The following is a 12,544-nucleotide window of genomic DNA, read 5'->3' on the forward strand; positions in this document are numbered from 1 at the left end:
ACATGCTACTGTCATCAGGTCAAAATCCTGCCAAGCAATGCAGTACAGTTAGCGTGCCAGTATTTAGTTTTTACATTTGTGTGAAATAGCTCCGTTTTAATTTGAGGACTGCAGAACTTTTACTGACTGTATATTTACCATATAAATCACTGTGAACTAAGTTCCCTTTATTTTATTTTGATTTTTAAAGCATCTTATTATCTCAATAATAAAAGAATCACCATCCATGTGAATTCACATAATTACATAAATTATTATTGCAAATAATAAACTTTGCATAGCACATTACAGGGATAAAATATCTAGTACTAAGATAAACATTTGTAAGACATAGATATTGTATGGGCTAAAACTAGTTGAGGAGTAGAAGTCAAAACCTATTATGGAAGTAAAAGTGCGACAAATTAAATAAGGAATAAAGCTGACCTTAGCTTCAAAGACAGCTTGAATACCCACTCCTGAATACCATCTCTAGAGAAGCATTTGAGGGTGGCCAATTAGCAAATGAATATGAAAGAGAAGGAGAAGGTAGGGAATAAAGAACTTGGACTCTTGCTTGGAAACTTGAGAACATAGATCTGCTTAGAAAAGATGCTACACACTAACTGAATATTTATCAGCAGGCTATCTCTGAAGTACCGTGTTTCCTCTCAGAAGTGAATGGCGTTTTTGAATTTCAAAGCCAGAGAAACAGGTGCACGAGTTTTTCAAAGCAATTTGCTTTGGAGTGAGAATTGAGTGCTGTTGAGATTTTATAAATACAGTGCTGAACAAGAAATATAAATGATGCTTTAATAGTCTGGACAAAGGATAAGTTCCTGACTGTGTTGCCCACATTATAGAATTCTTTCACAAGAGAAGGTTCAGGCAAGATTTGTCTTATGTTTAGGAAATTATTTGAGATTGTTATGACCCAGTGAACATTCAGGAGCATTGGAGCAAAATTCTGATTAAACTAGTAATCAAGCCCGCTGTAAGAAAAATACAGTGGGCGCTAGGCAAGGGAGCCCCCGGCAGTCGGCACAGCGCGGCTGGCGGGGGCTCCCTTGCCGGCAGCCTGATGTGTCGGAGGCGCTTTGCGCCTCCCGACGCATCAGGCTGCCGGCAAGGGAGCAACTGTGAGCCGCGCTCTGCGCGGCTCGCAATTACTCCCTTGTCAGCAGGGCGGGAATCGGCCGGGCCAATCGGCAGGCGCCTCGCACCTGCCGATTGGCCCGGCCGATGGTCTGTCCGGAGGAAGGGGCCAATCGGCACCCTTCCTCATCCCGGACAGAGCCCGCCCTAACTCCTCCTACTAAGCCCTTACGGCTTTATTTAGTCTGCGGCACCGCGGGCTGTGTTAAGATTCTTTATAAAATTGATCTGTGAGTAATAACTGAAAGCTAATATCAGTTTTGGGGGTTGCCGTTCAAAGACTTGTGCTGTTTTGAGAGTTAGAGATTACAAGTGCATCTTTAGATATCAAGTCAAACTTTATAATCTTGAAAACACTGAACTCTTCAGTATTACTATCAAACATATTATGACATAATTGTTTCCAGAATTATTCATATTTAAACAGTATAGTTGAAAATATTTTACATGTCTGCTGTATGCATAAGGATTGGTATTATATAAAGCTGTAGGTTGTTCTGCATTAAAATGTTCATGCTGCATGTTTTAAGTTTTTAAAAAGCAAAAGAGAGAACTTTGAGGGTCTTCCCCCCCCTCCCATCCAGTGTTTCCCCAAATTTTCCATTTTTTCCTTTGGAAATTTTTTGGGTACAGTCATTTGAGAAGCCCTGTTTTCCTTTATCAAATGCCCCTGTATACTTGTAATTTGAGTTACTGTTATTACTTTTCTAGATACCAGAAAATGATGAAAGATTTATTATTCATCTGAAAAGTGTAGAAGGAGGAGCAGAAATCAACACATCAAAAAAATCTGTTGAAATTATTATAAAGAAAAATGATAGCCCTGTGCGATTTACTCAAGGTGTTTATATGGTACAAGAAGAGGATGATATAATAACAATTCCAGTTGTTCGGGGTAAAGAAGATGGTGGAAACATAATTGGGCCTGATGAATATGAAGTTTCCATTTGCTACATCATTGTAACTGGGAATTCAACAGCACATGCACAGATTAATTCAGATTTTCTAGATCTACAGCCAAACACAACTGTTGTTTTCCCCCCTCTAGTACATGAAACGTCTTTAAAATTCAAAATCCTTGATGATGCCATACCAGAAATTGCTGAGACATTTCTTATTATGCTTCTTAAGGATACTTTACAAGGTGATGCTGTTTTAACAAATCCTTCTGTTGTTCAAATAACCATTAAACCCAACGATAAACCTTACGGAGTACTATCCATCAACAGTATTTTGTTTACCCAGAAAGTAACTATTGATGAAGATCAAATGTTAAGGTACTATACCTCTTCCTTCAATAAATAAGTAAATTATCACGTTATCTCACAAATCTAATTTAGCACAACAAATCCTAGGCATGTGGAGGGAATTTCATATTTCTGTGTGTGATGTTCTTTGGAATTCTTTGGAAGTGTTTTGTTTTGATATTAATATGTTCCTGAGATACTTTGAGTTAGGATCAAGACTATGTAAATATCAACTGAGAAACCCTATGAGAAGAATTCTCAGAGGTATTTCATTCATAAAGGCTTAGTTAAACTAGCCTATATTGTTATGGAGAACTTTGATTACTTCTGTAGTTACAAGTGCAAAATACATAAAATGACCTCAGTGTAGAGAAAAAAATTTTTCACTGAAGCCACAATTAATTAATGGGATAGATTATCTAATCACTTTGTTCAGCTGATTTCAACATATTTTAAGTGCAGTTTTTTAATCTGGATTTGGGCTGGTATGCTGGGATATGTTTCTATCCATAGTTAGGAGTGTATACCATAGAGTCTAACAGAAATTTATTTGTTGACTTGCCCAAATGATTTCCTTGTGAATGAGGAATGGTTTGCATTGCTTTCATGAATGGCTCAGCAGTTGAGATCATCATTAAATCAACTCTACAGTTTTGTATTTAAAGCCAGAATAAGTTTAGCAGAAAGTTCATTATGAGTTAATATTCTTGACTAGTTCTCTTTCATATAGTTGCATTTTAGGTGTTCTTCATGGCTCTGAAAGTCCTTAACCTAATTATATGGGTAGCTGCTGATCAAACTTCCAAAAATTATCCCTCCCCCCAGAGATGTGCCAGTTACATTGCGAAAAAAAACATACCATCTGTCCTTGCCCACATGGATTGATATTTAAATACTCACTTGTTTGGAAATTGTTCATGGATAAATGCCTCCCAGGTAGCTAGAAGAACGTATAGGTGTACTTCGGTTACAAGTTAAGTCAGTAAAATAAGTGAAATTAGTGGGTAGTAAGAGCTTTCCATTTGTATTTGTGATTTCTTGGGATTACTTTGCCAATGGGATCAGTGGCCTGGGTATTGGAACATCTAGGGGTACATATACTCTCTACTAGATGTATGTAAATACTGTGTATGTGCACATGCAAACAGGTATGCAGATTATTTTTTCTAGCAGCAAATAAGTTGCTGTTTAAGGACATTGCAGTGAAGGGCAGTATATAACTCAAATGAATAAATTAAAAAAAATACTTTGGCTTACATGTCTTAAACATAGAAACATATTTTCAATGCAAAGAAATTCCGTCTAAACATCCGGAAGGAATTCCTGACAGAGTGGTTTCTCTGTGGAACAGGCTTCCTTGGGAGGTAGTGGGTTCTCCATTCTTCGACGTTTTTAAACAGAGTCTGGATAGCCATCTGATGGAGAGGCCGATTCTCTGAAGTTTCAAGAGGTTGCAACGAATCTGCGTTGATTCGTTGCAACCGAGAGACCCATCTAGCTGGCAGGTGGTGTATGAGCTGCCGATTCATCGTTGCCACGCTCCCCCGAGTGAAAAAAAATCCCCCCCCCACCATGCACGGGCTCGATTTTCTGCCGAAAATAAAGGGAACTAGCAAATGGGGCTTGTGTTGTGCTTGGTGACTTGAAGCGAGCTTTAAAGCAGCTCTGTGTAGGGGCTGCAGCCGGAGAAACCTCGCTCGGTGAATGAAGGCTCGCCGGTTCGTTGCTCTCCGCTTGCTGCGAGAAAAAAAAATGGCGATCACTTCGCCGGAAGTTCAAAGGAGAGAGCCGGGGGGGGGGGACTTTGCTGAAACCGCAAGTATGGGAATGCACAGGTCTTTTTCAGAACTGTTGCAGATTGCTTGCAAGAGTGTAGCGCTTTTCGGAGGGTGAATCCACCTTTTGGGATTTCCCTTTAAGCGCTACAAAGAAACGCTTTTAGCTGATTGTTTGCAGGAGTGAGCAGATTGTGTGTGACGTCATGCATAACTACAAATTAGTAGCGATTACAATTTGCCACACTCCTGCTACTTTGAACTCGTGCGGAATGGCCCTATGATTCTAGGATTCTAATAATAAACAGTGGGAGCAGTAAAATTTATAACCGTAACATACAAACAGACCTATGATTGGTCAGTTCAGGCGTTGGATTTCACGGGAGGGAGGCTCGGGGCCCAAGTGGAAGATATTGGTTCTGGTCAAACTCAACCAAATGCCTGGCGGAAGAGCTCCCTTTTGCTGGCCCTGTAGAATTGTTCTAGATCCATTTTAGTTTCTTCAAAACCAACCAATTTTTATCAGCTTTAAATCTTTTTAGCAGTGGTGCATATAAACAAGGTAACATATTTTGAACAGGCATGAATCCATGAAGGGGGCAAAACGCCAACACAAGAAAATTTACAAACAAGCAATTGTATAGAACAGAAAAGGATGCCCCATCTTGTAAAAAAACTAGTGTTTAAGACAGGAGAACTATGTTAATTTTTGATTTCAACTTTTAGGTATGAAGGTATCACTATTGTAAGGAACGGTGGAACACATGGAAATATTTCAGTAGCCTGGATTATAACACGCAACAGCAGTGATTCTTCACCTGTGACTACAGATATCACTCCAGACTCAGGCATGTTGCATTTTGATCAAGGGCAGATGCTAGCACCACTGTCTCTGAATATAATTAATGATGATATCCCTGAAGAAGCAGAACCATATCTGCTTAAAATTTTGGCTCACACAATACAAGGGGGAGCAGAAGTGAGTGAACCAGCTGAGGTAAGTCTTTGTTTACTTTCTTCTGAAGAAATGTAGGCAAGAGTTTCTCAATGTGAAATCCTCTGACATAAGACTGACAAGGAGATAAAAACAGCAAGGCAATATTCTGAAACTAAAAGTAAGGTGTCGAATGTAATTGGCCTAATTGAAGGCTGAGTTCCAAACTATCATGTATGGCAAGCTTAAGATACACTAAATAAATAAATAAGCTGAAATAATGCTGAAGTTCCAAAATATTAGTTTGTTTATTTATTTAATTTATACCTTGCCTTCTCATTGGGTACCCAAAGTGGCTTGCATCTTTCTCTCCACCATTTTATCCTCGCAACAACTCTGCAACAACTCTGCAAGATAAGTTAGAGTGTGTGACTTGCCCAAAGTCACCCAGTAAGATTCCATGGAAGAATCAGAATTCAAACCTGAGTCTTGGAGATCCTAATCTAACTACTACATCATACTGGTTATCACTTAGAATCATAGAATCATAGAATAACTTTATTTTGATGTAATAGTTTGAGCATTACATTTCGTTTCCAAGTGCACTTACTTCATGTAGGTCAGACTTTCTTAACTTTTTTACTATTGAGAAACCTCTGAATCATTCTTCAGGCTTGGAGAAACCCCAGAAGTGGCATGATAGTGCAGAATATGGTTGGGAAGCATTCTGCTCACCCAGAATTCCTCCTCTTCCCACCCCCTCCAGTCCCATCATTTTGGAATGGGTGGTGGGTCAACATGATCTGATAAATGTTTCACAAATTTAAAAATATATTAAAAATGAATTAACTTCCAACCATTTGGGAAACTCTTCCAGGGCGGTCAAGAAACCCCAGGGTTTCACAAAACCCTGGTTGAGAAAGTTTGGTCTAGGTGCATCTTGTACAAAATATGTAGAAGCAATATATTACCAGCCAAGTGTTTTGTAATTGTAACACTTTCTGGTTGGGAGATGGTTCTCTGTTGCCAACTCAGGGATGTGGGGCCATTGTACTGGTACCGGGCTGCAAATCTAGGCCTGGCTTCTCAGAGACTGTCTCCCTGCAGTGTCTCTATCACTGGCTGTGGCTCTAGTTCAGGTGTGCTTACTACCTCTGAGGAGACCACCACATCACTTACTCCCTTGTCGACAGGGCTGTGCTGGAGATGGCTGGTCCATGACAGATCTGCTCTGCAAACTCCTTTGATGAAGTCTTCTGCTTGAAGCAATCTATATACTCTATAATATGTTCTAATCTGTGTACATAGGTTACGAAAGAAACTTGATGCTGAAATCCTGTTTGCTTCCTTGCAGGTTTATTCTTTCCCTCAGAGTACCTGAAAAAGGTTAAGGAAGATTTAAATTAAAATAAATTCATTGATACTCTCTAGGTTACAGTCTGTACACTAAATATGTTATTGTCTGCATGAAACTTCTAGGCATTTCAGATAGTTTCAGAGGGTAACTGTGTTGGTCTGCAGTAGAACAGTTGGATTTGAGTCCAGTGGCACCTTTAGAGACCAACAAGAGGTTCAGGGTATAAGTTTTTGAGATCAAAAGCTCCTTTCGTCAGGCACCGTTTCAGTTTAATCAGTAGTGCATTAGCTTGATTATCCAGGCTGTTATACAGGACTTCAGAGGAAGTTCAAGCTTCTTTCTCATTTTTGTAATTGCATCCTGAGAATCAGCCAGGCAGAAAAGTGTGACTGCAACAGTTTGAAGACATTATCCTTTCAGATGCATAATTATTTTTGCTTATATAGAATTATTTCAGTTTAGATCCCATTTGATATTCAGGCTCAAAATAGAGTGATTTCCAGAAACAACATGTTCAGTGCATTGATTCACCTGCTGCTCCAGACCTGCTGCTCTGTTTTTTCCTCTTCTGATTATTGCTACTACTTGAATTAGTCACATTGACTGTTTATGCACTGGGCACTTTACTGCCCCAGCTCTCGTGCAGGAACACAAATAGGGGGCAGATGAGGTGCGCTGGGCCAGATGCTCCCCCGTGTGGGTGCAGGAAGAGGTGGGGCCACCTGCCATGACTACAGCCTGCAACCCAGCATGGAACCTCCAGTGCATAAACGGTCAAGTAGGGATCTTTTCCCTCTGTCTAGCCCTGTGTCACTTACTCATCATGGAAAGCAAATTTGCTTGTGGAGAGTGATATTAAGATAGGGTTTTTTCCCACATACACATATATGGAGCCCAAAGTGTGTTTGTGGCCAGTATTACTCAGAATTTTATGTTAAAATAAATAATTGCTCTTCCTATTTTATGTGTGGGTGCATATCATTCTGTGGTTCTCTACCCTTTTGAAGGATCTCTATAGAATACAGTTTTGTGGGTAGTTTTTGCCTTTTCCACTTAGGATTTTGTAGAAGTGTGACTATTCTAACATATAGTAGCATCAGTCTAGTTGTCCCCACTATATAGAGCATTGCAAATACCATGGTTAAGTGACAGACAGTAGAGTGGGTGGAAGAAGAAAAAGGACTCTTGATGCCCATTTTACTCCAGACATGATAACTGCTCTCACTTACCCGATTCATGGCTGAATTCCATTATACTCCCAATGTTCAAAAGGGATAACTTCTCTCACATTCTTATGTGGTTGCTGTAAGCATTTCATTTCTGATGCAGAGATGTGCTAAAATTTCAGGTGTTCATTCTTTGTCATTGATCCTTGCAGAGCCAGTTCCATTGGTGTTAGCAGCATTTCACCATCAATGAGAACAAGGGATTACCACAATTAGGAAAGCCATATTAGAGATGGAGTTCGGTGGTTCTATGTTTTGTTATGGGAAATAACAAGCAATAGAGGGAGAATATGGTATAGATTGCAATGGTAACTTACACTTCATAAAAATGTTTTGCCCCTTTTGTTGTTCTTGTAGCTTTTGTTCTATATCCAGGATAGTGATGATGTTTATGGTGTCATAAAGTTCTACCCTTTGGAGAACCAGATGATAGAAAGCAGCCCAGATGGACGCTTTTTGTCCCTTAGCTTTGCAAGGCAAAAGGGAACAGTGGGAGATGTGAAGCTGTCTTATACTGTGATGTATATTCCGGCTGGGCCCGTGGATCCTGAACGAACTAAAGAAGGTATCCTAAACATTTCTGGAAGAAGTATCCTTCATTTACCTGAAGGAAAAACTGAAGACATTGTAAAAGTACCAATAAGAAATGATGCGTTTCTTCAAAATGGGGCCCATTTCCTAGTACAGGTAGGTGCATATATTGTATGGCATGAAATAATTATAGAATCATAGAGTTGGAAGGGGCCATATAGGCCATCTAGTCCAACCCCCTGTGCAGGATCAGCCTGAAGGATCAGCTTAGTATAATTATGGCTTACTGTAATATTGCTTTTTTATGGCAAATTGTTTTGTTCATGAAAATAATTTTTTAGTACATGTACCAATACTATCACTAAGATTTAATATAACTCTAATGTTTTCAACCGTTAACCATGGTTAAGAAACCAGATATGAATCATGAAAAATGTTTTCCATTCTTTCAGCCTTTTCCTTCTCATAACTAGGGTTTGAAGGATGTTTAAAGTTGTTAAGTGGGAATGTAGTTTTGAAGTCAATGGTTTAGACTTTTAATTATTTATTGTATGCATTTTTATGTGTGAGTGGGCAGTTTGAGCCTGAAAGGGCTAGCTGAACTCATCTTTCCCACCATCCCTCTGCATCTGCACAGACCAATCACAGCAGTGTTATGAAGGATTTTGGGCAGTCTTCAGAAATCATACTAGCTTCTGTGTGCTCCAAACAAGAATTCTGACAAGCTGCTTTGGCAGTTTGGTTCTTCACTTAGTATTATTAATAGTATAAGTTTCTGATGCTGGAGAAGACTATTCAGATATCATACACAATGTAGGTAAATTAAAGATTCTAAAACACTAGAGGCACAAAATATAATTAAAAATTGGTCTTTTCTTCCACAAAGATTCTAATTGGCTGCAGAACACCTGACCATCATCTTGACACATTAACCAAGTCATTCTTAAACAGAACAGTCATTCTTATACATGTGGTTGTCTCCTCTCTCCCCATGTTAAGTTAAATGTTCCAGTATACAGTCTTTTATATCTGTTCCCTTAAGGTGTCCTCAGAATAACTAAGGAATTGGAAGATGGCCTCTTTTACCATGGGAACTCTGCACAATAATGTCAGTGTCTTGATTTTTCATGGTCAGAGGTTTGCTGTGCACTCTATATCGAAGAATAAACAATAATTAGGAGCAGGCTACATATCCGTGCAGATTGTTGCATATGAATAGCAGAGAAAATAAAGACCTTGTTTGTTTGTTTTTCACTGCAGCTTGAAAAAGTTGAACTACTGAATATTATTCCTCTAATTCCATCTGTAAGTCCAAGACTAGGTGATATCCAAAACATCTCCTTGAGAATTACCCCTGAAATTGCAAATGGAGAAATTGGTTTTATCAGCAATTTCCCAATAATTTTACATGAGCCAGAGGATTCTATTGCTACAGTAGTAAGTAAATATTTTCTTATATTGTCCTTGTATATTTATTTTCAAAGGCAGAGCCTGCCTTCATATAATGCAGATGTTTCGATGGGAAAGCAAGACTTATGCCATGTCTTGGTTCTCAAAGACAAAATAATCTTAGTGAGCATGATTCACAGTTAAACTGAAATGACATCCAAGGTTTGTATCACATATGGAAAAGCTACTTAAAGGTAATAGATTTTAATGGTCATATAGATGTAATGAATGGTATACCCTTCTATTTCCATATAAAATCAAGTAATTGATATGCCAAATCTAGGTTAGCCTATTTTATCTCCCCCCTGTAGTGTGTATGAGGACCCTGGATGGAGAAGTCCAGTGGTCTCAAAGATCACAGCCACAATTCTAGCTCCCATAATTAACTAGAAGAGGAAGTTTACCCCCTTAGTATTGCTTGTCAGGGAGCTTTAGGAGATTCCTTGCAGGAAGTATGAACATTGCTCCTGCTCTCTGGCTGATGTTGGGACACTTCTGGTTTTATCTACTTGTTTTCAGTTCTGCTGCTTGCCTGATGGGATTGCCAGACATCTTTGCAGGCACTTGCATTCCAGCATGGTTTGTGGATTGTAACCCAACCCACAAGGTGACATTTAAAAAAAATACTGCACAATTCTCCCAAGTTTTGCACATTCACAGGGTGCTGGGGAGGGTTTTTCTTAACATGTAATTTTGGAAATACACCAGACAAAATTTTGAATTAATTGGAGTGTGAAAATAACCAGAGCTGCACATGTGCTCAAAAAATACAAAACTCAGTATATGTTCTAGGTCGCTGTTGCCTTGCATCGTGATGGGACAGATGGACAAGCCACTGTGTTCTGGAGTCTGAAACCTTCGGGATTCAATGCAAAAGCAGTAACAATGGATGATATAAGTCCTTTCTCTGGTTTTGTTGTGTTCTTATCTGGACAAAGTGACACAGAAATCAACATCACCATCAAAGCTGATGATAGCCCTGAAATGAATGAGACTCTGGTGTTATCACTAGACAGGTATTGTTCTTTAATAATTTATAATGTACAAATGAATATATCCTTTCTGATTTAGCAGTATTGAAGACAGCCACTTAGTGCAGCATGTTCATAAACAGCTTATTAATACGTTTGGTGCATAGATAAGTTTCTTACCTTGCAGATAATACAAAAATGCCTACCTGACTTGTTTCTATGTTTCCTGTAAACAGATATAGGGTTGTCAGGCCTCACCATCCCACCACCTATAAGCTGGTTGGTAGGCGGGACAATGCCCACATGACCTGGAAATGACATCATGTTCTTATCATTGGGGGATGCTCTGTTATTTGGAGAAAAACTCCGCGGTAGAAACCAAATTCATCAATTTTTGCTCAAATGCCAGAGCATCACCCCTGCATCTTTGACATGATGATGTCTCTTTTGAGTCACATGGCCAGTGATGTAGACTGCTGCACATTGGATGGGCCTCCCCCTGCTCATTCCTCATTGGTTGCCAGGAGGGACCTGGCAGCTTTATGACTTAATCATACTGAATTGCTATTTGAGGGTCTTATAATGATATATTTCTGTTGAATGGCACCTGTAAAATATGATTCTTACTATACCACAGTATTCAGACTCGATAGGCAGGTGTAACGGTTTGATTTTCCCCTTAGGGGCTTGGCAGTATTTTTTTCTACTGCCTTGATGGCATTGCATAATTTTAAACAGAAGTTGGGCTCTTTCTATTTAAAATTATTTTTCCTTTTAGAATCTGCTTTCTACAAGACCTACTTTGTTTCATGCTAAGGAATTTTCTGAGAATTCAAGGCATTTACCAACTTGTTTCAATCTCTCTTGAAAATATATATTTTTTTAATGTTCATATTTGTATCACTCTAACATGAGGATGGCAATGATGTGTATCATACGTATACTGTGTGTTACTAGTATACTGATGGACTTCAAGATATTTAACGTTGATTCAAAGGCAATCTTTTTTGCTTTAAAGTGCAGCTAGACAGCCTCGGAATTTTCAGAAATACCTCCTTTTGTTGTTATTAGTATTTTAAAAATCAGAATATTGGCATGTCTAATCTGTGCATCTAAATGTGCTTATTTCTCTAGGCAATGCTATGTAGATTGCTTGATAACGTTGCTTGAATGGTAAAAGAGTCCGTTTTACCTGTTTCTTGTCTATAGTGCTATAACCTGCTTGTTACCGGTCTTCTCTAGTTCAATCAGTTCATGATCCATAATGCAGCTCAGAAAATGATTTTTTCAACCATTACTATGATTATTTCCCTGTGTGGCTTCCAGCTGCATCCCACATCACCTTCATACTCCTGGCCCTTAAATGGAAGGCTGTTTCTGTCTGTGAGTCTTTCCTCTATTATTCCTGTCATTGCTTTCACATCTTGTCCAAGGCTCATCTGTTAATCCATCTTCACTGTTCTCGTCTTTCGTTTTGTCTGCTGTATAGCCTTATGAATTGGAAACAGTTTCTCCTTTTTAAATTAATGAGTGGCCCCATCTTGAGTGCCACTATGCTGATAGCAACCAGCCACCAATATCATAGTTTGACCCCCTGGGTCAACCTATGGTGGGTTATTGGTCAACGTCCCCTGCACCCTTGGCAGAGAGTGGGTGAGTTGGTATATTAGTCTGCCGTTCTGGACATCTTAGGAATTTGTTTTAATTATATGTTGTATTTTTATTGCGGTTTTTACTGGGTTTTTATATTGTTGTAACCCGCCACGAGCCTTTATAGGGAGTGATGGGCTAGAAGTCTAAATAATAATAATAATAATAATAATAATAATAATAATAATAATAATAATGGTGGTGGTGGTGGTGGTGGTGGTGGTGGTGGTGGTGGTGGTGGTAGTACTGGTCTGCTGACTATGGAAATGC

The 12,544-nt window shown here is 39.1% G+C and overlaps 1 protein-coding gene across 9 annotated transcripts in view; it reads left to right on the plus strand.

Annotated features, from left to right (window-relative positions):
* ADGRV1 (adhesion G protein-coupled receptor V1) overlaps nucleotides 1-12,544 on the plus strand; it is a 329,124-nt gene that overhangs the window by 19,329 nt on the left and 297,251 nt on the right. For all 9 annotated transcript variants that reach the window (XM_077347591.1, XM_077347582.1, XM_077347586.1 and 6 more), the window contains exons 7-11: nucleotides 1,846-2,411; nucleotides 4,883-5,153; nucleotides 8,031-8,360; nucleotides 9,465-9,641; nucleotides 10,446-10,669. In XM_077347591.1, coding sequence (XP_077203706.1) covers nucleotides 1,846-2,411; nucleotides 4,883-5,153; nucleotides 8,031-8,360; nucleotides 9,465-9,641; nucleotides 10,446-10,669 — 1,568 coding nt within the window. The remainder of the gene's footprint in view (nucleotides 1-1,845; nucleotides 2,412-4,882; nucleotides 5,154-8,030; nucleotides 8,361-9,464; nucleotides 9,642-10,445; nucleotides 10,670-12,544) is intronic.

Source organism: Paroedura picta, chromosome 7, assembly GCF_049243985.1.
Source record: "Paroedura picta isolate Pp20150507F chromosome 7, Ppicta_v3.0, whole genome shotgun sequence".
Lineage (NCBI taxonomy): Eukaryota > Metazoa > Chordata > Lepidosauria > Squamata > Gekkonidae > Paroedura > Paroedura picta.